Source organism: Oncorhynchus nerka, linkage group LG12 (genome assembly GCF_034236695.1).
Source record: "Oncorhynchus nerka isolate Pitt River linkage group LG12, Oner_Uvic_2.0, whole genome shotgun sequence".
In the NCBI taxonomy this organism is placed as follows: Eukaryota; Metazoa; Chordata; class Actinopteri; order Salmoniformes; family Salmonidae; genus Oncorhynchus; species Oncorhynchus nerka.
The window spans coordinates 60,263,865-60,285,831 of NC_088407.1; the positions used below are offsets into that span (position 1 = coordinate 60,263,865).

General features: G+C 43.9%; 1 protein-coding gene and 1 long non-coding RNA gene across 3 annotated transcripts in view; one reads left to right on the forward strand and one right to left on the reverse strand.

The window, feature by feature from the left end:
* LOC115138485 (zinc finger protein DPF3-like) overlaps positions 1-21,967 on the reverse strand; it is a 50,554-nt gene that overhangs the window by 12,416 nt on the left and 16,171 nt on the right. For both annotated transcript variants that reach the window (XR_003864956.2, XM_029675369.2), the window contains exons 2-4: positions 5,238-5,398; positions 4,821-4,928; positions 1,421-1,545 (exon numbers count right to left, since the gene is read on the reverse strand). Coding sequence is in view for 1 of the 2 variants with exons in the window: in XM_029675369.2 (XP_029531229.1) it covers positions 1,421-1,545; positions 4,821-4,928; positions 5,238-5,398 (394 nt within the window). In the remaining variant the exon portion in view is untranslated. The remainder of the gene's footprint in view (positions 1-1,420; positions 1,546-4,820; positions 4,929-5,237; positions 5,399-21,967) is intronic.
* Positions 3,835-6,672, forward strand: LOC115138486 (uncharacterized). Its single transcript, XR_003864957.2, has 3 exons — positions 3,835-4,899; positions 5,241-5,460; positions 6,405-6,672. It is a non-coding gene; the product is annotated as an uncharacterized LOC115138486 (long non-coding RNA).

Here is a 21,967-nt window from a genome sequence, read left to right on the forward strand (position 1 = left end):
AGGTCCTCAACTCTAACAATTCCACAGATAACAGTAATTTTTATTTTTTAATTTTTTTTATTTTACCTTTATTTAACCAGGCAAGTCAGTTAAGAACACATTCTTATTTTCAATGACGGCCTGGGAACAGTGGGTTAACTGCCTGTTCAGGGTCAGAACGACAGATTTGTACCTTGTCAGCTCGGGGGTTTGAACTTGCAACCTTCCGGTTACTAGTCCAACGCTCTAGGCTACGCTGCCGCCCCAGTAAACCGAATTAGGTTCTGCTCCTTCCTTCAGGCTTCTTCTTATTATTATTATTTTGGACTTAATATGGCAGTTGACAACCAACATTACAGCATTACTACAACTTAAGTTCATCTTTCAATCACCCACGTGGATATATGCTTCTAAAAACCAATGAGGAGATGGGAGGCACCGGATTTGCACCGCGTTGAGTGTCACAAATAGAACCGACTTCTAGTTTAGCGCCTAGCCACGCAGACAGTCGCTGACGCCCGCGAGCAGTGTGGGTGCAATGATTGAATAACATGTATATTCAAACTTATTTTGCAATGCTCGCAGACTCTCTGGTACACTTATTTACTGTTGCTTACAGTTTCAAATGGTCAGAATAAAGTATAATATTGTAATCTAACAGCAACTGTTTGGCACAGAATACTCACAACGTTCACTCCTATACGCTCCTTTTTCTTGATATGCAGTAGTTCCCACAACTAAGTCAAATGTCTTCCACACATCTGACTTCCCTTTCTCCTCCTGAGCAACCAGTAAACATTCACAGTTTTCGACTTTCTTTTAGACGTCCTCCACATCCATTTAGCAGTCGACATTACTGTATTCGGAGTTAGTTATAACCACATTTTTAAAATATGATTATGATAGGCTATAGGTCAGGCCATATTGGACACATGCATGCGATGCTTACATGTTTCACGTAAAGAAAACAAGGGTTGAGGGAATGTTTCTCCTAAAGAAATTAGAGACTTCGGTAAAATAACTTTTCAGTCAGAAACATGAAAAACTAAATGGCTGGAATTATGTTGCAGCTTTGCAATAAACACTGCTGTGGTGCCTTTTCGCTGCAGTAGGGAGGAGATTTTTTTTTTTTTAATACAGTGTGACCATAAGGCTCTTTGGAGTAATTTGTGTGTCTTAACTATTTAATCAAACAGTGTGGCTAAGTAGACAAGCTCAGTGCATATGTAGATGATTTTATTCAAACACACAGGGTATGTCTGTCTATATATAGACAAATAAGTTCAAATATTTCAACCAATGGATTGGTTGAAAGAACAGGACGACTCTCGGTTGACCAAGATATTTTTTTTTGTTGGGGACAGCCCTACCCCTTATACACTGTTCCAGGGAGTTCTGTTATGCTCAGAAGCTATTGGGTTAAAACTTCATTATAACCCACCTGGATCTCTAGGAGACTCTCCTCGTCCTTTGAGTTGTTCCTCTGGTCTAAGCCCTCCCCTCTGAGAAGAGCCTCCAGCGTGGTGCCCTGTGTGGGAATCACATCCTTGCCTGTGAGTCCTCCATCTGGATAAAGAGGAATAATCACAAATAAATCAAATAAACCCGAGAGCCGCCTGTCACATCAAAGTACAGTCGTGGCCAAAAGTTGAGAATGACACAAATATTAATTTTCACAAAGTCTGCTGCCTCGGTCTGTATGATGGCAATTTGCATATACTCCAGAATGTTATAGAGTGATCAGATGAATTGCAATTAATTGTAAAGTCCCTCTTTGCCACGCAAATGAACCGAATCCCCAAAAAAACAATTCCACTGCATTTCAGCCCTGCCACAAAAGGACCAGCTGACATCATGTCAGCGATTCTCTCGTTAACACAGGTGTGAGTGTTGACGAGAACAAGGCTGGAGATGACTCGGTCATGCTGATTGAGTTCGAATAACAGACTGGAAGCTTCAAATGGGAGGTTGGTGCTTGGAATCATTGTGCTCCTCTGTCAACTATGGTTACCTGCAAGGAAACACATGCCATCATCATTTGTTTGCACAAAAAGGGCTTCACAGACAAGGATATTGCTGCCAGTAAGATTGCACCTAAATCAACCATTTATCGGATCATCAAGAACTTCAAGGAGAGCGGTTCAATTGTTGTGAATAAGGCTTCAGGGCGCCCAAGAAGGTCCAGCAAGCACCAGCAAGTCCAGCAAGCACCAGCAAGTCCAGCAAGCACCAGCAAGTTGATTCAGCTGTGCGATCAGGGCACCACCAGTACAGAGCTTGCTCAGGAATGCAGGCAGATTGCGTGCAGATGCACTCACAGTGAGGCCAAGACTTTGAGGATGGCCTGGTGTCAAGAAGGGCAGCAGAGAAGCCACTTCTCTCCAGGAAAAACATCAGGGACAGACTGATATTCTGCAAAAGGTACAGGGATTGGACTGCTGAGGACTGGGGTAAAGTCATTTTCTCTGATGAATCCCCTTTCCAATTGTTTGGGGCATCCGGAATAAAGCTTGTCCGGAGAAGACAAGGGGAGTGCTACCATCAGTCCTGTGTCATGCCAACAGTAAAGCATCCTGAGACCATTCATGTGTGGGGTTGCTTCTCAGCCAAGGGAGTGGGCTCACTCAGAATTTTGCCTAAGAACACAGCCATGAATAAAGAATGGTACCAACACATCCTTCGAGAGCAACTCCTCCCAACCATACAGGAACAGTTTGGTGACGAACAATGCCTTTTCCAGCATGATGGAGCACCTTGCCATAAGGCAAAAGTGATAACTAAGTGGCTCGGGGAACAAAACATTGATATTTTGGGTCCATGGCCAGGAAACTCCCCAGACCTTAATCCCATTTGAGAACTTGTGGTCAATCCTCAAGAGGCGGGTGGACAAACAAAAACCCACAAATTCTGACGAACTTCAAGCATTGATTATGTAAGAATGGGCTGCCATCAGTCAGGATGTGGCACAGAAGTTAATTGACAGGATGCAATTATTAGGGTCAACACTGCAAATATTGACTCTTTGCATCAACTTCATGTAATTGTCAAAAGCCTTTGACACTTATTAAATGCTTGTAATTATACTTCAATATTCCATAGTAACATGTGACAAAAATATCTAGACACTGAAGCAGCAAACTTTGTGGAAATGAATATGTGTTGTTCTCAAAACTTTTGGCCACGACTGTAATAGCAACTCTAAAGACACCGACAGGTATGTTTCCCAGGAACATACAAATTGCTTGATTTTTGAACGCATCACTATAAACACCATATCCCTTCATTAGGGAGGTGAGATACTCTCTCTGTATAGCTTATGTTTCTATTTAGGTGACGAAAGATGGCTTAATGCAATGTGTACTGACATGTTCCAAAGGTAGGCTAACGTGGGCTTGATATTTGGAGCATGCAAACAGGGACGACCTGCCCTTCTTTTTTTACACTCAATGCTAATGCAAAGCTGTAACTGTCAATAAATATAGGTACATTTGTTATTTGGGCGAACTGTCCCTTTAATGTAAATGTTCCATAGAGTTCTCTTCTTGTATTGTGATAGAGGTCAAAACAGAATGTGGATGAGAGGAAGAAAAAAAAAACTAGCATTGGCTGGTAATCAGTCTAGCCTGGAGATCACTCAGACTTTCTTCATTGAAGGGTATTTCATTCAGCAGTAGTCTCATGATGTTAAGAGGACATACTTCAAAGCCTCAACTTAAGCTTTTTAATCATACCTTCAGACACTCATGTCACCATGTGAAATCACCTAGCAGTCTCACTCCCTGAGCTGAATGCTAACATGCAGCAGTTGATGAGTGGTGAGGATCTAAGTAGGTAGAAGAGGGAGGCAGGCAGGGGTATGCACTAACTACCATATGCTAGCAACTCTCAGGGCTCATCCACACCGAAGCCCCTAACCATTGTGTCTGCACATGTTGACTTTCAACTCTCAGCGACTAGACAGCCCCTCCCCCCTGGGAGCTGCAGGCTAAAAATAGAGCAGGCAGCCTGCAGCAGGGAGCCGATTCTGCATGCAGCCCAAGTTTCCCTCTATCACCGCCAGTCAGACAGCAAGCAGCACTAACTCTGGCTGGCTGCAGCGATAGCTACCTCTGCCCAGCTACAGGAGAAGGCACTCTCCCAGTGGAGTCTGGAGAAACCAGGCAGAGCCAGCTAGTGCCCCACTACTGGGCACAGATCACATTCACTGGTATGTTACACAGTGTAGGGCAGAGTGACTTAATGTGTGTTACACAGTGTTACTGTTAGAGCAGGGTGTCTTAGTGACAGGTAGAGAAGAGCAAAGTGAGGCTCAGTGAAAACATTACAATAGGAAGTGTGAGTGTAGGGCAGAGTGACTTAATGTGTGGGAGTGTAGGAATGAATGGGTAAAAATAAATATTTTTAAAATAAAAATACAATACGAGTATATATATATATATATATATACACACAATAAATAGAGTGAGCGGGTTTGTGAGAAAATGTTCAGGAACTTATGAGTAGCGACAAACTCCGTTTTTCGTAATACATTTATTAAATGCAGTCTCGTGATTCCTGTCCTCCTCCCAGCTGAGCAGGCAAAAATTTGATTACATGTTCTAGTTCTCACAAAACAAGTTTACTTGCTCACTGAACGGAGCACTTCTCATTTGATAAAAAGTGACTAGCAGGCTGTTTGCTTTCCACACTGAAATTGAATGATGTGCTTTCAGTTAAATGATTCCAGATCATAAATAATAACAAGATAATAGAATGGGAGATGAAACACACTGGACTGACTGGGGATGAGACACAGCAGAGAGTTGCAGGAGTTTTGTGAGGGGAGAGGGGATATCTATTACCTATCTGGAGGCCACAGAGGCGCAGCGGAGGGTCCATGGAGGTGTGCAGCCGCCTCTTCTTCCTCCAGCAGCGGGCGGGGTATGTATACATCTGACCTGCAGCAACCCCTATAAAAACAGACAGGAACTGAAGAATACACCTCACGGTTCTCACCCCCCCCCAGCCTGATACATAATGTGTTGCTTAGCGACCCTAAAAGAGTGAACTCAATAGTCTTATGCAGTTGTATATATGACGGGTTCTCACTGGAGGCAACATAAACACTATTGGATATCCTTATATAGACATGTTTGTAGCTGTAGTGGCCAGAGGGACATATTTAGATACAGATGACATTACCCACTAAACCTCAACAAGTCAATGATTGTTTTAGTAAACCACAGAGCCAGCCATCATGCTTTTCTATCTCTACCCACCAGGGCTGCGGTGGTGTCGCTCCATCCAGATGTAGCAGTTGTTCTGTGCCACGCCGGTCTGGGAGTCCAGGAAGGGCAGGCGCACGCTGCGCTCAGCACACAGGCGGGCATTGTAGCTGCGGCACTGCTCAATGGCATCCTTGTAGAACTGGTCACCCAACCTGCAGCAGGGAGACCATTCAGACCGGTCAACACCACTTGTGGTTGGCACTGACAGGCGCTGGTAAAGATACTGAAATAGGCCCAATGGCCAGACTAGTGGTTAACCAGACAATTCATTTTAGTCATGAATCGCTGACCACCGTGGACCACTGGAAACACACACACACACACACACACACACACACACACACACACACACACACACAGAGTAGGGGAAGATAGAAGTTTCCATGTGACTGTCACAAATTCCACCATTGAGACTAGCGTACATAAACCTTACACATACAAACTATAAGATGGAGGAATGATGTGGATGGGCACGGTCATTTGAATAGTAGACCATACTTTTCACACATGTAGCTTGTTATTGTCAGCCAATCAAAGCACCACTACTGTCAGAGGCTCCATGTGTAGCAAGTAAAGTGGGTGATTACTAGTCAATGGAAAATGGAATTACAATTATGGAATGAGAAAGCTACAATGATCAACCAACAGGTAGGCTTGCTGATTAATTATGAATGGAGTTGTAGACAAGGACAAGGGGAACAAATCAAAATATTAAATTAGCCTTGCTAGCTAGCAAGCAGGCTTACTAACTTAGCTGGCTAGTGTAGATAGCTAGCGTCTTTACATCAATTAGATGCAGCCAAGACAGACACTACCTTATGAGATGATAGAAAAACTTGTTGGTGTCTATATATATATATATATATATGTAAACATTCACACACATAGCTCATATATTATACAGCACCAAGCCAAACCGCCTCACTCAAGTCATCTTACGTACCCCTGCTAAAACAGGAACTAGCTCACACAGCCAGCAATAAAACTACCCCCCTAAAACTATCCCCTCAGCTCTGTTGTCTCACCACCCCAGGAAACAAAGACATTCCATCGCATGAACACATACACCCAGCCATAGTAAACTGCCCCTCTACCTCACGAACCCCTGACACAAACATCTCCTAGTATAAACACACTTTTCCCCCTTCTACTGGTCAGGTGCCCAGAACAGAAGACTGCTGTGCACCAATGGGGGCTCCTGCTCTGGCAAGAGCAGGTCCGCCTCCAACCCTTTCGGGACCAGTCAGAAGACCAACACGACAAGACTCCACCTACATATTCCATGTATAAAATCTGCTGTGACCAATGTCTAAGTCTCTTTTTCACCTGACTCCTTATCGAGTTATATGAACTAGATCCGTGCACGTAAAACTGCAGGACAAGATATCTTTTAACTCATTAAAACTGCCTTTTGTTACAACTGAAATCCACTCTGTCCAGCGCCCGTGATTTGGTCTCGACTCTCCAGTATTTAAACACTAACATTGGTGCAATAAATAACCTAACTTGTACGGGTCGGTTTGGCCACTTTCTCTAGCTCGCTCTCCCCCTCCATGCCTGACACACCGCCACCTGCTCCTCGCGCACCCCTCCCACACCTGTCTGTACTGAAACATCAAGCAGTGCACAACCTCTACTGAGTCGCAGGAGCAAGTCCCCATTAAAGTAAAAAATCGAATATATATATATATATATATATATATAAAAATATAAGAGGTGGCCCGATTATAATTTTTCAGCGCCGATACCGATTTTTGGAGGACCAAAAAAGCCAATGCCAAATAATCAGCTGATTTCTTAAATTTATTTGTAATAATGACAATTACAACAATACTGAATGAACACTTATTTTTATTTTACCCCTTTCTCTCCCCAATTTCGTGGTATCCAATTGTTTAGTAGCTACTATCTTGTCTCATCGCTACAACTCCCGTACAGGCTCGGGAGAGACGAAGGTTGAAAGTCATGCGTCCTCTGATACACAACCCAACCAAGCCGCACAGGTTAAAACCACTTGAGGATAGGGAGACGCTAGCGGCTCAACTGGCCAATCGTACATGTGTGATTTAATCTTAGGTTAACACAGCCTGCATCCAACCCAGAAGCCAGCCGCACCAATGTGTCGGAGGAAACACCGTGCACCTGGCAACCTTGGTTAGCGCGCACTGCGCCCGGCCCACCACAGGAGTCGCTGGTGCGCAATGAGACAAGGATATCCCTACCGGCCAAACCCTCCCTAACCTGGACGACGCTAAGCCAATTGTGCATCGCCCCACGGACCTCCCGGTCGCGGCCGGTTACGACAGAGCCTGGGCGCAAACCCAGAGTCTCTAGTGGCACAGCTAGCGCTGCAGTACAGCGCCCTTAACCACTGCGCCACCCAGGAGGCCATGAACACTTATTTTAACTTAATATAATACATCAATAAAATCAATTTAGCCTCAAGTAAATAATGAAACATGTTCAATTTGGTTTAAATAATGCAAAAACAAAGTGTTGGAGAAGTAAAAAAGTGTAATATGTGCTATGTAAGAAAGCTAACGTTTAAGTTCCTTGCTCAGAACATATGAAAGCTGGTGGTTCCTTTTAACATGAGTCTTCAATATTCCCAGGTAAGAAGTTTTAGGTTGTAGTTATAGGAATTATAGGACTTTCTCTCTATACGATTTGTATTTCATATACCTTTGACTATTGGATGTTCTTATAGGCACTTTAGTATTGCCAGTGTAACAGTATGCCTTCCATCACAACACAATGACAACAGCCACCATCGAAGCAGCGTTACCCATGCAGAGCAAGGGGAACAACTCCTAGAAGGCTCAGAGCGAGTGACGTTTGAAACGCTATTAGTGCGCGCTAACTAGCCAGCCATTTTACTTCGGTTACACTAGCCTCATCTCGGGAGTTGACAGGCTTGAAGTCATAAACAGCGCAATGCTTGACGCACAACGAAGAGCTGCTGGCAAAACGCACAAAAGTGCTGTTTGAATGAATGTTTACATGCCTGCTTCAGGCTACCACCGCTCAGTCAGATACTTAGATACTTGTATGCTCAGTCAGATTATATGCAACGCAGGACACGCTAGATAATATCTAGTAATATCGTCAACCATGTGTAGTTAACTAGTGATTATGATTGATTGTAACAGGCAGTCTCCTTGTGGAGTGCAACAAGAGAGAGGCAGGTCGTTAATTGCGTTGGATTAGTTAACTGTAAGGTTGCAAGATTGGATCCCCCGAGCTGACAAGGTGAAAATCTGTCGTTCTGCCCCTGAACGAGGCAGTTAACCCACCGTTCCTAGGCAGTCATTGAAAATAAGAATGTGTTCTTAACTGACTTGCCTAGTTAAATAAAAAAAAAAGGTATAAAAAAAATAATAATTTAAAAAATATATATATATATATAAAAAATAAAATAAAAATCGGCACCAAAAATACCGATTTCCGATTGTTGAAATCGGCCCTAATTAAATCGGCCATTCCAATTAAAATCGGTCGAACTCATATATATATATATTTACTCTGTCGTCACAGAAAATGATCAGTGTCATGCCATTCATTTTCTAATAAAAGCTGAGTAGTGTGGTATTGTCCAGACAAAGATTTTTAGTGTAGCAATATTAAGTTGTATGAAATTAAATCAGATGTGAAAAATAGGCTATGCAAAAATGTGGGCACCCTTGTCATTCTGTTGATTTGAATACCTGTAACTACTTAGCACTGATTAATTGGAACACACAATTGGTTTGGTGAGCTCATTAAGCCTTGAACTTCATAGACAAGTGCATCCAATCATGAGAAAAGGTATTTAAGGCCAATTGCAAGTTGTTCTCTTTGACTCTCCTCTGAAGAGTGGCAACATGGGGGCCTCAAAACAACTCTCAAATGACCTGAAAACAAAGATTGTTCAACATTATGGTTTAGAGGAAGGCTACAAAAAGCTATCGCAGAGAATTAAGCTGTCAGTGTCCACTGTGAGGAACATAAGTGAGGAAATGGAAGACCACGGGCACAGTTCTTGTTACGGCCAGAAGTGGCAGGCCAAGTAAAATATCAGAGAGGCAAAGGCGAAGGATGGTGAGAACGGTCACAAACAGCCCACAGACCACCTCCAACATCATCTTGCTGCAGATGGTGTCACTGCATCGTTCAACAATTCAGCGCACTTTGCACAAGGAGAAGCTGTATGGGAGAGTGATGCGGAAGAAGCCTTTTCTGCACACACGCCACAAACAGAGTCGCTTGAGGTATGCAAACACACATTTGGACAAGCCAGCTTCATTTTGGAATAAGGTGCTGTGGACTGATGAAACAAAGATTTAAGTTATTTGGTCATAACAAGGGACGTTATGCATGGCGGCAAAAGAACACAGCGTTCCAAGAAAAACACTTGCTACCCACAGTAAAATTTGGTGGGGGTTCCATCATGCTGTGGGGCTGTGTGGCCAGTGCCGGTACTGGGAATCTTGTTAAAGTTGAGGGTCGCATGGATTCCACTCAATATCAGCAGATTCTTGGGAATAATGTTGAAGAATTAGTCACAAAGTTGAAGTTACGCCGGGGCTGGATATTTCAACAAGACAACGACCCAAAACACGGCTCAAAATCTCCCCGGGCATTTACGCAGAGGATCAAGTACAATGTTCTGGAATGGCCATCCCAGTCCCCAGACGTGAATATAATTGAGAATCTATGGGATGATTTGAAGTGGGCTGTCCATGCTTTGTAAGGAGGAATGGTCCAAAATACCTTCATCCAGAATCCAGACACTCAGAGGCTATGGGAAGCATCTAGAGGCTGTTATTTTAAACTAAATATTGATGTGATTTTTCTATTGGGTTGCCCAAATTTATGCACCCGTCTAATTTTGTTTTGATGCACATTCTGTTAATCCAATAAACCTAATTTCACTACTGAAATATTACTGTGTCCATCAGTTATTTGATAGATCAAAATGAAATTGCTGATCCAAACACCCAATTATTTATAAATGGAAATCATGGAAATTGTCAGGGGTTCCCAAACTTTTTCATACTACTGTAAATAAAACATGTATTTCGACTGTCCGGATATCTCCCCAAAAAATGATATTAGATTAGTGAAAATAATTTCAAATGCCCATCCCTAATGCATAGGGCTGTGACTGTGGTGGAATTTGGGATGACAGTAATTGGCCAGTCAAATTACTGCGGTCTCCATAATAACAGTTTGAATAGCATACTTTCTTTATTTTATTTTTTAAATTTTCCTCTGCATGTGCTACAATAGATTATATTTCTGTGTTCTGTTGCTGCACCTTGGTGTGCTCATTTGCTGAAACACCTTGCTTATGTCAGCAAGGAGCAACAAGCAAGTTTCATCACATTGTTAAGAGTCCATGTTACCAAATAACAGACTCAACCGATGGAATGCCCAGCCATCCCTGTGTCTTCAGTCAGCTGTTCGTATACGTAATTGTGCCAGCCCTAGATGTGCATAAAGGTTCTAATCAGACAGATTATAAACCATGTTAACCAGTGTTTTCCACTAGTGCCGGCAGTCGACAAAACAAACGATTACAGACCCATTTTCAGCCGGGTACTTTTCCCACTTAAAATAACTAGGCTACTAGTCAGAAAAAGTCTGCCGCGCCCGCTCCAGCTAGAACGAACAATGTGCATCTTCTGGGGATCTATTTATAGGACAACCACCTGTCAGTCAAAGTGAGCGATGACAGGAAAACATTGCTGGTTTGACAGTCTGCTGTCTGTCCCGCCTCTCAGTACCTGGGTGTGTGCGTGGTGGTTGCAGTCCAAAAATGTTACAAGGAGGGAAAGCGCATGAATTTGTACGTCCCTTAATGTCGTAACAAAGACTCAAAACCCACTTAGCCTATTGTTTTCTGGCACATTCATTTTCTTTTGCGTGCAGGGTCAGACATTAATGATGGCCCGTTGGTCCTGGGCCAGTAAAAAAAAAAAAGTGTTGGGCCATTGGATCTCATCAGTCACTGGCTCAAAAGGGCCAGCAACATTTTGGCTCTTTGCCGCATTCCAGTTCAACATTTATCTGCTTTATCGCAATCAACCACTGAAGACTGTATGCCAAAATGTCATGCTATTTGTATTTAAGCAATATGATTAGCCGTTCATTCAAGCACCATCACGCTCGAGTCCCAACTTCGAGCGGTACATGAGTTGATGCCTTCACCAAGCACACGCAAGGCAAGGTAACCCTTAAACAGAGTAGGGTTGTTCCCGAAAAATTTTTAATATTGGTCGACCAAATGTCTTTTTTTGACCAATTGATTGGTCGAAATGTTTTAACATGTATTTTTCCATAGATATTAATTATATTTTACCTTTATTTAACTAGGCAAGTCAGTTAAGAACAAATTCTTGTTTTCAATGACGGCCTAGGAACAGCGTTCAGGGACAGAATGACAGATTTGTACCTTGTCAGCTCAGGGATTTGAACTTGCAACCTTTTGGTTACTAGTCCAACGCTCTAACCACTAGGCTACGCTGCCGTCCCATAAATATATACACACACCCCATGTGCTTGAATAAAATCCAGTATACGCACCGAGCTAGTCTGATGCTTTAAGCGCACTGTTCGATTAAATAATTAAGACACAAATGAGACAAACTAAAAATGACAGGGAGTGCCTGTGTGACTGGCGCCCGTTGTCTCGCTCTCCTCCCTGCTGCAGTGAACAGGCACTACAGCAAGTGTTTATCGCACTGTCCGCCCTGACGCTGCAACATAATTACAACCATTTTTTTTGACTGAAAAGTTCTGTTACCAAAATACCTAGTTTCTTTAAGAAAAACATTCCCTATTCCCTCAACCCTTGCGTTACGTGATACAGTGCACTCGGAAAGTATTCAGACCTTTTCCCTTTTTCCAAATGTTGCTATGTTACAGTCTTATTCTAAAATGTATTTAATCTAGGTTGTCCCTCAATCTACACACAATACCCCAAAATCAGTGGTGAAAACAGGTTTTTAGAATTAAAAAAAAAATCTGAAATACCTTATTTACATAAGTATTCAGACTCTTTGCTATGAGACTAGAAACTGAGCTCAGGTGCATCCTGTTTCCATTGATCATCCTTGAGATGTTTCTACAATTTGGAGTCCACCGGTGGTAAATTAAATTGTTTAGATAGGATTTGGAAAGGCACACACCTGTCTATATAAGGTCCCACAGTTGACCGTGCATGTCAGAGCAAAAACCAAGCCATGAGGTCAAAGGAATTGTCCGTAGAATTCCAAGACAGGATTATGTCAAGGCACAGATCTAGTGATGGGTACCAAAAAATGTCTGTAGCATTGAAGGTCCTCAAGAACACAGCGACCTCCATCATTCTTACGCAATAGGGGGAGAAGAGCCTGGGTCAGCAAGGTGACCAAGAACCGGATGGCCACTCTGACAGAGCTCCAGAGTTCCACTATAGAGATGGGAAAACCTTCCAGAAGGACAACCATATCTGCAGTACTCCACCAATCAGGCCTTTAGGTTGGAGTGGCCAGACAGAAGCCACTCCACAGTAGAAAAGGTGCACAACAGCCCACTTGGAGTTTGCCAAAAGGCACCTAAAGGACTCTCAAACCATGAGAAACAAGATTCTCTGGTCTGATGAAACCAAGATTGAACTCCTTGGCCTGAATGCCAAGTGTCAGGACTGGAGCAAACAAGGCTTGGACCCAATCGAACATCTCTGGAGAGACCTGACTATAGCTGTGCAGCGATGCTCCCCATCCAACCTGACATAGCTTGAGAGGACCTGCAGAGAAGAATGGGAGAAACTCCCCAAATACAGGTGTGCCAAGCTTGCAGTGTCATACCCAAACAGACTCGAGGCTGTAATCACTGCCAAAGGTGTTCAACAAAGTACTGAGTAAAGTGTCTGAATACTTAGGTAAATGCAATATTTCCATTTTCTGTAATTAATTTGCAAACATTTCTAAAAACCTGTTTTTGCTTTGTCATTATGGGGTATCGTGTGTAGTTTGATGAGGGGGAAAATACTATTTAATGCATTTTAGAATAATGCTGTAACGTAACAAAAATGTGGAAAACTGAAGGGGTCTGAATACTTTCCCGAATGCACTGCATACACTATTTTCAGTGTTGACAATGGAGTAGTAAACAGCTGCTTTCTGTGTAGCAAAGCCAATGTTTAACACCTGTTTCATTCTTCAATCATACCTGTATTGCAGATAGCTGACAAAATGCTTCTTAAAAAGTAAGCTCCAAGCCTGTGTTAGTCAACAGACACTTACAGGATTCATTAAAGGCTTAGGTTTCTCTTTAAGATGTCTTTATTCTGTGTTTTATATCATATTGTACCACAGCTGATGAAAGTAATACAAACCAGGTTTCCATCCAACCTTTTTATGCAAGTAAAGTACATCGGGGAAAAAGAATGTCATGAGGCCTGACGGAAATAGAACATTATTTGGTTCACTTTCAGAATGTCGACATAAAATACACTAGACAACGTGGTGATATCTCGATGTCTGTAAAATGAATTATGCTACAAATATTGATATAATAACCATCATATCAAAGTAAACTTGGAGTCACACGATGATGTTGACTACGACTCGTCGGGAAAGCATGCAGTTTATTAGGCTACAAATGAAATAAATTAACTTCACAGGGTAGTGAAAGTACAAGGTGATGAGTTTGATGCCCCTCTCCAATAAATATTGAGGGCCTTATTCTGGTGACATGAGAGTCGATACTTGGCTGCCGTTTGAAATATAATCTTGCTCTTTTGTCCATAATAATAATAATCTCATCATGTAGATAGCGCTATTGGCTAAAGCGCACGTGCCAATACCAGAGTGGGCAAACTGCCTATATAAACACATTTTTTGTTGTTGTCAGAAAACCATCAGTAGAATTCAAAATGTGATGGAAACTTATATAAGTTGTATTTTTTATTCGGTACGTATGTGTACTACGTCATCAAGCACAGCCTTTATCTACAGTGAGGCAATTTGCTGGGAACATCTCTGGTGGAAAAACACGCATATTGTTTAAAAGCATATTTTAGAATATTCACATGAAAATCTGTTGCCAATTGGATGGAAACCTAGCCTTACACTAAGTGTGAAAACATTTGATTAGTGCCATTTCCTTAGTTGTTTGTTGAAAATACAATCAGAATGTAACAAAGGCCACCAAAATAGAGCTTGTTCTGCAAAAAAAAAATGGGTGGAGCCTGGTTGGCTACTTTTTCTATTTGACTGGCTACTCCATGTGCTTGAGGAAAACATTACAGGGTTGGTATCGGCTACATTCTGGAAGCATAATTCCACCTCTTCACCCTCTCTCCTGATCCGTCTCCATACAATCAGGGATGGAGGATTAAGGGCTGTCCCCTAGCAACCGGCAGAAATGCAAATGATGATTACAGTCAACCGTTAATCACCAGGGTCAATCAAAGAATCAAACAAACACTATTCTCAGGATCTTTACTCACTGATTGGAGTGGCTCTACCATGGACAAACAATGTGACTAAGCTGAATATTGTCGTCCGTGTGATGCTTACATTGCTCTTTGCAGAGACCGAAGTGACTTTCATATAACCTAGCGTCATGACCTTTGGGCTGCTGGGACGGTCACATGACATTCTACAGAGCAGTGAGGTTTGGTTTCTATTTAGGGCACTGAATCAATGAAGGGGATGATTGGGTTAGGCTAGGGCATCACAATAGGAATGTGTTCAGACAGTACTATCATCATCAATGACCCTGGAGTTTGAGACGCTTTTATCAATGCCGGTGATAGTGTGGCAGCCGCTTAGGGTATCAATGTTAATATTTGCTGTGAAAGGAGGAGATTTCACATTCAAACCTTCAGTCTCTGCCACATGCCTCACATGGTAATTATCCTGCTTAATTAATCGAAGCAGAGCCTCTAGCACACAGACAGGTTTGATTAGATCAAATGAGGATGAATATTGAATCGAAGACAAAAGACAGCAACATTTGCCTCTGCAAAGTTCTACCTAGTTGGGCCTGCCACTGGCAGACAGCTTCTTGAACATGGCAACACATATAGCTGTAATTAATTTTCACCACATGTTCTCAATTACAATACCCAAAGGCAGCCATTTTGATAAGACAAACACTTAATGGAGGCGCTTTAGTCGCAGCTCTCCCAGTCTTGATCAGAGAAGAGACCTGCTTAGGCCGAGCAAAAAAGCCTAAATCTGCCTTCTCTCCTTCTTGTCCTACGACCCTATCCTCTTTCTCCCTAATTCCCTGATTAGACAGCTTCCAGCAAATAAACAGACATGCTTTGGAATGTTGTCCCTCACAAAAAGGAAGGCTCCGCAGTTTGAGAAAGCCACAGTGTTTGAGGATTCTGGGAAAGAGCCCGCGTGTGTGGTTGTGAAGAGTAAACAGTCCCAAGTACACAAGGCAAGGAGAGCGCATGAGAGAGCGAGAAAGAGAGAATGAAGCTTAAATGCTAGCCTAACCATCAGATAGGATGGCATCTTGGAAAAAGCATCATGTTATAAACTAACAAAGTCAGTGAGTAGTGATTGGCATTATTAATGTTATTCTAGGCCTTGTGGAAATGTCAGAGCAGTGAGCTCACACGTGCATTCAAAGGTTATAAAACTGGCCTCGAATTTTATTAGTCATATGCTTCGTATACATGTGTAGACTAACAGTGAAATATTTCCCAATAATGGAGTGAAAGAAAACAGAAATAGAAAAGTAATATTACACAATAAGTAATAAATAGACCATCAGTAATGATAAATTATCTATATACACAATGGGTATCAGTACCGAGTAGTGTTGTCAGAATACCAGAATTTTGACTTCGATACTGATACCAGGTTAAGTATACCATCACAATACTCAATACAAAATGATACCACTGCAAAAAAGAAGGCATATTATCCAAAGTCACAAAATCGCACTTGATCCAGACAGATAGTCAGCTACTGCTCTGTTCAATTGTTGGGCATTTTATGAGTTCAATATCATTATCCTCAGATGGGGCCACAGTGTCTCCTGACCCCTCCTGTCTCAGCCTCCAGTATTTATGCTGCAGTAGTTTGTGTCGGGGGGCTAGGGTCAGTTTGTTATATCTGGAGTACTTCTCCTGTCCTATTCAGTGTCCTGTGTGAATTTAAGTGTGCTCTCTCTAATTCTCTCTCTCGGAGGACCTGAGCCCTAGGACCATGCCTCAGGACTACCTGACATGATGACCCCTTGCTGTCCCCAGTCCACCTGGCCGTGCTGCTGCTCCAGTTTCAACTGTTCTGCCTTATTATTATTTGACCATGCTGGTCATTTATGAACATTTGAACATCTTGGCCATGTTCTGTTATAATCTCCACCCGGCACAGCCAGAAGAGGACTGGCCACCCCACATAGCCTGGTTCCTCTCTAGGTTTCTTCCTAGGTTTTGGCCTTTCTAGGGAGTTTTTCCTAGCCACCGTGCTTCTACACCTGCATTGCTTGCTGTTTGGGGTTTTAGGCTAGGTTTCTGTACAGCACTTTGTGACATCAGCTGATGTAAGAAGGGCTATATAAATACATTTGATTTGATTATATATATATTTTTTAATTACATCAACATTTTTCAGAGACAGTCAGGTATGCATTAATGATTTATACGATTAATTTTATTTTTATCAATCTAACGACATAACGGTAATAATTGATTTGAATGGTAAATCTCTATTGATAAACTGGATAAATCAAGATGTAGCCTAGGCCTATTCATGCATAGACTTATAGACCTTGTTTTTCTGATTTAATTGGGATACAGATGACAAACTTCTACAGATGCACAATTGAGAGAATCCTGTCGGGCTGTATCGCCGCCTGATACGGCAACCGTGCAACCGGCAAACGCAGAGCTCTCCAGAGGGTGGTGCAGTCTGTCTAATGCATCACCGGGGGCAAACTACCTGCCTTCCGGGACACCTACAGCACCTGATGTCACAGGAAGGCCAAAAAGATCAAAGGACAACATCCACCCGAGCCACTGTCTGTTCACCCCGCTATCATCCAGAAGGCGAGGTCAGTACAGGAGCATCAAAGCTGGGACCGAGCAACTGAAAAACAGCTTCGATCAAGGCCATCAGACTTAAATAGCCATCACTAGCACATTAGAGGCTGCTGCCCTATATACATAGACTTGAAATCACTGGCCACTTTAATGATGGAACACTAGTCACCCGTAATGTTAACATATTTTGCATTAATCATCTCATATGTATTTACTGTATTCTATTGTACTGCATCTTAGTCTATGCCGATCTGACATTGCTCGTCCAAATATCTACGAAACATTTTTGGACGCCGATAATGTTCGATTACATTTCACTCCACGGGGAGACTGCGTGGCAGGCTGACCACCTGTTACGCGAGTGCAACAAGGAGCCATAGTAAGTTGTTAGCTAGTATTAAAAACTTATCTTATAAAAAAAACAAACCACACATGGTTGATGATATTACTAGTTTATCTAGCTTGTCCTGCGTTGCATATAATCAATGCAGTGCCTGTTAATTTATCATCGAATCACAGCATACTTCGCCAAACGGGTGATGATTTAACAAGCGCATTCGCGAAAAAAAGCACTGTCGTTGCATCAATGTGTACCTAAACACAAACATCAATGCCTTTCTTAAAATCAATACAAAAGTTAAAAATTAACCCTGCATATTTAGTTAATATTGCCTGCTAACATGAATTTCTTTAACCTCTTAAGCCTCTAGGGGCAGTATTTAATTTTTGGATAAAAAGACGTGCCCGTTTTAAGCGCAATATTTTGTCACGAAAAGATGCTCGACTATGCATGGAATTGATAGCTTTGGAAAGAAAACACTCTGACGTTTCCAGAACTGCAAAGATTTTCACTGTGAGTGCCCTAGAACAAAACCTTCAGGCAAAACCAAGATGTTTCAGCAACCAGGAAATGAACAGGATTTCCAAAGCTACGTTTTCCATGATCTCCTTATATGGCTGTGAATGCGCCAGGAATGAGCCTGCACTTTCTGTCGTTTCCCCAAGGTGTCTGCAGCATTGTGACGTATTTGCAGGCATATCATTGGAAGATTGACCATAAGAGACTACAATTGCCAAGTGTCCGCACGGTGTCCTGCGTGGAAATTGGTGCGCAAAACTCAGCTACTGGTATTTTTCCATGCGATTCTGAGAAGAAAGCATGCTTCCACGAACGGCATTTCAATGAAGAGATATATGATAAAACACCTTGAGGATTGATTCAAACAACGTTTGCCATGTTTCAGTCGATATTATGGAGTTAATTCGGAAAAAAGTTTGACGTGTAGGTGACTGAATTTTCGGTTAGTTTCGGTAGCCAAATGCATAGTAACAAAACGGAGCGATTTGTCCTACACAAAGAATCTTTCAGGAAAAACTGGACATCTGCTATGTAACTGAGAGTCTCCTCATTGAAACATCTGAAGTTCTTCAAAGGTAAATTATTTTATTTGATTCCTTTGCTGGTTTTTGTGAATCGACTTCGACTTCTTGGCACTGACGGAAACATGGATCACCACAGACAACACTGCTACTCCTACTGCTCTCTCTTCGTCCGCCCACGTGTTCTCGCACACCCCGAGAGCTTCTGGTCAGCGGGGTGGTGGCACCGGGATCCTCATCTCTCCCAAGTGGTCATTCTCTCTTTCTCCCCTTACCCATCTGTCTATCGCCTCCTTTGAATTCCATGCTGTCACAGTTACCAGCCCTTTCAAGCTTAACATCCTTATCATTTATCGCCCTCCAGGTTCCCTCGGAGAGTTCATCAATGAGCTTGATGCCTTGATAAGCTCCTTTCCTGAGGATGGCTCACCTCTCACAGTTCTGGGCGACTTTAACCTCCCCCACGTCTACCTTTGACTCATTCCTCTCTGCCTCCTTCTTTCCACTCCTCTCCTCTTTTGACCTCACCCTCTCACCTTCCCCCCCTACTCACAAGGCAGGCAATACGCTCGACCTCATCTTTACTAGATGCTGTTCTTCCACTAACCTCATTGCAACTCCCCTCCAAGTCTCCGACCACTACCTTGTATCCTTTTCCCTCTCGCTCTCATCCAACACTTCCCACACTGGCCCTACTCGGATGGTATCGCGCCGTCCCAACCTTCGCTCTCTCTCCCCCGCTACTCTCTCCTCTTCCATCCTATCATCTCTTCCCTCTGCTCAAACCTTCTCCAACCTATCTCCTGATTCTGCCTCCTCAACCCTCCTCTCCTCCCTTTCTGCATCCTTTGACTCTCTATGTCCCCTATCCTCCAGGCCGGCCGGCTCGGTCCTCCCCTCCCGCTCCGTGGCTCGACGACTCATTGCGAGCTCACAGAACAGGGCTCCGGGCAGCCGAGCGGAAATGGAGGAAAACTCGCCTCCCTGCGGACCTGGCATCCTTTCACTCCCTCCTCTCTACATTTTCCTCTTCTGTCTCTGCTGCTAAAGCCACTTTCTACCACTCTAAATTCCAAGCATCTGCCTCTAACCCTAGGAAGCTCTTTGCCACCTTCTCCTCCCTCCTGAATCCTCCTCCCCCCTCTCTGCAGATGACTTCGTCAACCATTTTGAAAAGAAGGTCGACGACATCCGATCCTCGTTTGCTAAGTCAAACGACACCGCTGGTTCTGCTCACACTGCCCTACCCTGTGCTCTGACCTCTTTCTCCCCTCTCTCTCCAGATGAAATCTCGCGTCTTGTGACGGCCGGCCGCCCAACAACCTGCCCGCTTGACCCTATCCCCTCCTCTCTTCTCCAGACCATTTCCGGAGACCTTCTCCCTTACCTCACCTCGCTCATCAACTCATCCCTGACCGCTGGCTACGTCCCTTCCGTCTTCAAGAGAGCGAGAGTTGCACCCCTTCTGAAAAAACCTACACTCGATCCCTCCGATGTCAACAACTACAGACCAATATCCCTTCTTTCTTTTCTATCCAAAACTCTTGAACGTGCCGTCCTTGGCCAGCTCTCCCGCTATCTCTCTCAGAATGACCTTCTTGATCCAAAGCAGTCAGGTTTCAAGACTAGTCATTCAACTGAGACTGCTCTTCTCTGTATCACGGAGGCGCTCCGCACTGCTAAAGATCTGCGGCCAACAAGGCAGAGTTCATCTCAGCCTATGTCTCCCTCCAGTCCCTCGACTTCTTGGCTCTGACGGAAACATGGATCACCACAGACAACACCGCTACTCCTACTGCTCTCTCTTCGTCCGCCCACGTGCTCTCGCACACCCCGAGAGCTTCTGGTCAGCGGGGTGGTGGCACCGGGATCCTCATCTCTCCCAAGTGGTCATTCTCTCTTTCTCCCCTTACCCATCTGTCTATCGCCTCCTTTGAATTCCATGCTGTCACAGTTACCAGCCCTTTCAAGCTTAACATCCTTATCATTTATCGCCCTCCAGGTTCCCTCGGAGAGTTCATCAATGAGCTTGATGCCTTGATAAGCTCCTTTCCTGAGGACGGCTCACCTCTCACAGTTCTGGGCGACTTTAACCTCCCCACGTCTACCTTTGACTCATTCCTCTCTGCCTCCTTCTTTCCACTCCTCTCCTCTTTTGACCTCACCCTCTCACCTTCCCCCCTACTCACAAGGCAGCCAATACGCTCGACCTCATCTTTACTAGATGCTGTTCCTCCACTAACCTCATTGCAACTCCCTCCAAGTCTCCGACCACTACCTTGTATCCTTTTCCCTCTCGCTCTCATCCAACACTTCCCACACTGCCCCTACTCGGATGGTATCGCGCCGTCCCAACCTTCGCTCTCTCTCCCCCCGCTACTCTCTCCTCTTCCATCCTATCATCTCTTCCCTCTGCTCAAACCTTCTCCAACCTATCTCCTGATTCTGCCTCCTCAACCCTCCTCTCCTCCCTTTCTGCATCCTTTGACTCTCTATGTCCCCTATCCTCCAGGCCGGCTCGGTCCTCCCTTCCCGCTCCGTGGCTCGACGACTCATTGCGAGCTCACAGAACAGGGCTCCGGGCAGCCGAGCGGAAATGGAGGAAAACTTCGCCTCCCTGCAGACCTGGCATCCTTTCACTCCCTCCTCTCTACATTTTCCTCCTCTGTCTCTGCTGCTAAAGCCACTTTCTACCACTCTAAATTCCAAGCATCTGCCTCTAACCCTAGGAAGCTCTTTGCCACCTTCTCCTCCCTCTTGAATCCTCCTCCCCTCCCCCCTCCTCCCTCTCTGCAGATGACTTCGTCAACCATTTTGAAAAGAAGGTCGACGACATCCGATCCTCGTTTGCTAAGTCAAACGACACCGCTGGTTCTGCTCACACTGCCCTACCCTGTGCTCTGACCTCTTTCTCCCCTCTCTCTCCAGATGACATCTCGCGTCTTGTGACGGCCGGCCGCCCAACAACCTGCCCGCTTGACCCTATCCCCTCCTCTCTTCTCCAGACCATCTCCGGTGACCTTCCTCCTTACCTCACCTCGCTCATCAACTCATCCCTGACCGCTGGCTACGTCCCTCCCGTCTTCAAGAGAGCGAGAGTTGCACCCCTTCTGAAAAAACCTACACTCGATCCCTCCGATGTCAACAACTACAGACCAGTATCCCTTCTTTCTTTTCTCTCCAAAACTCTTGAACGTGCCGTCCTTGGCCAGCTCTCCCGCTATCTCTCTCAGAATGACCTTCTTGATCCAAATCAGTCAGGTTTCAAGACTAGTCATTCAACTGAGACTGCTCTTCTCTGTATCACGGA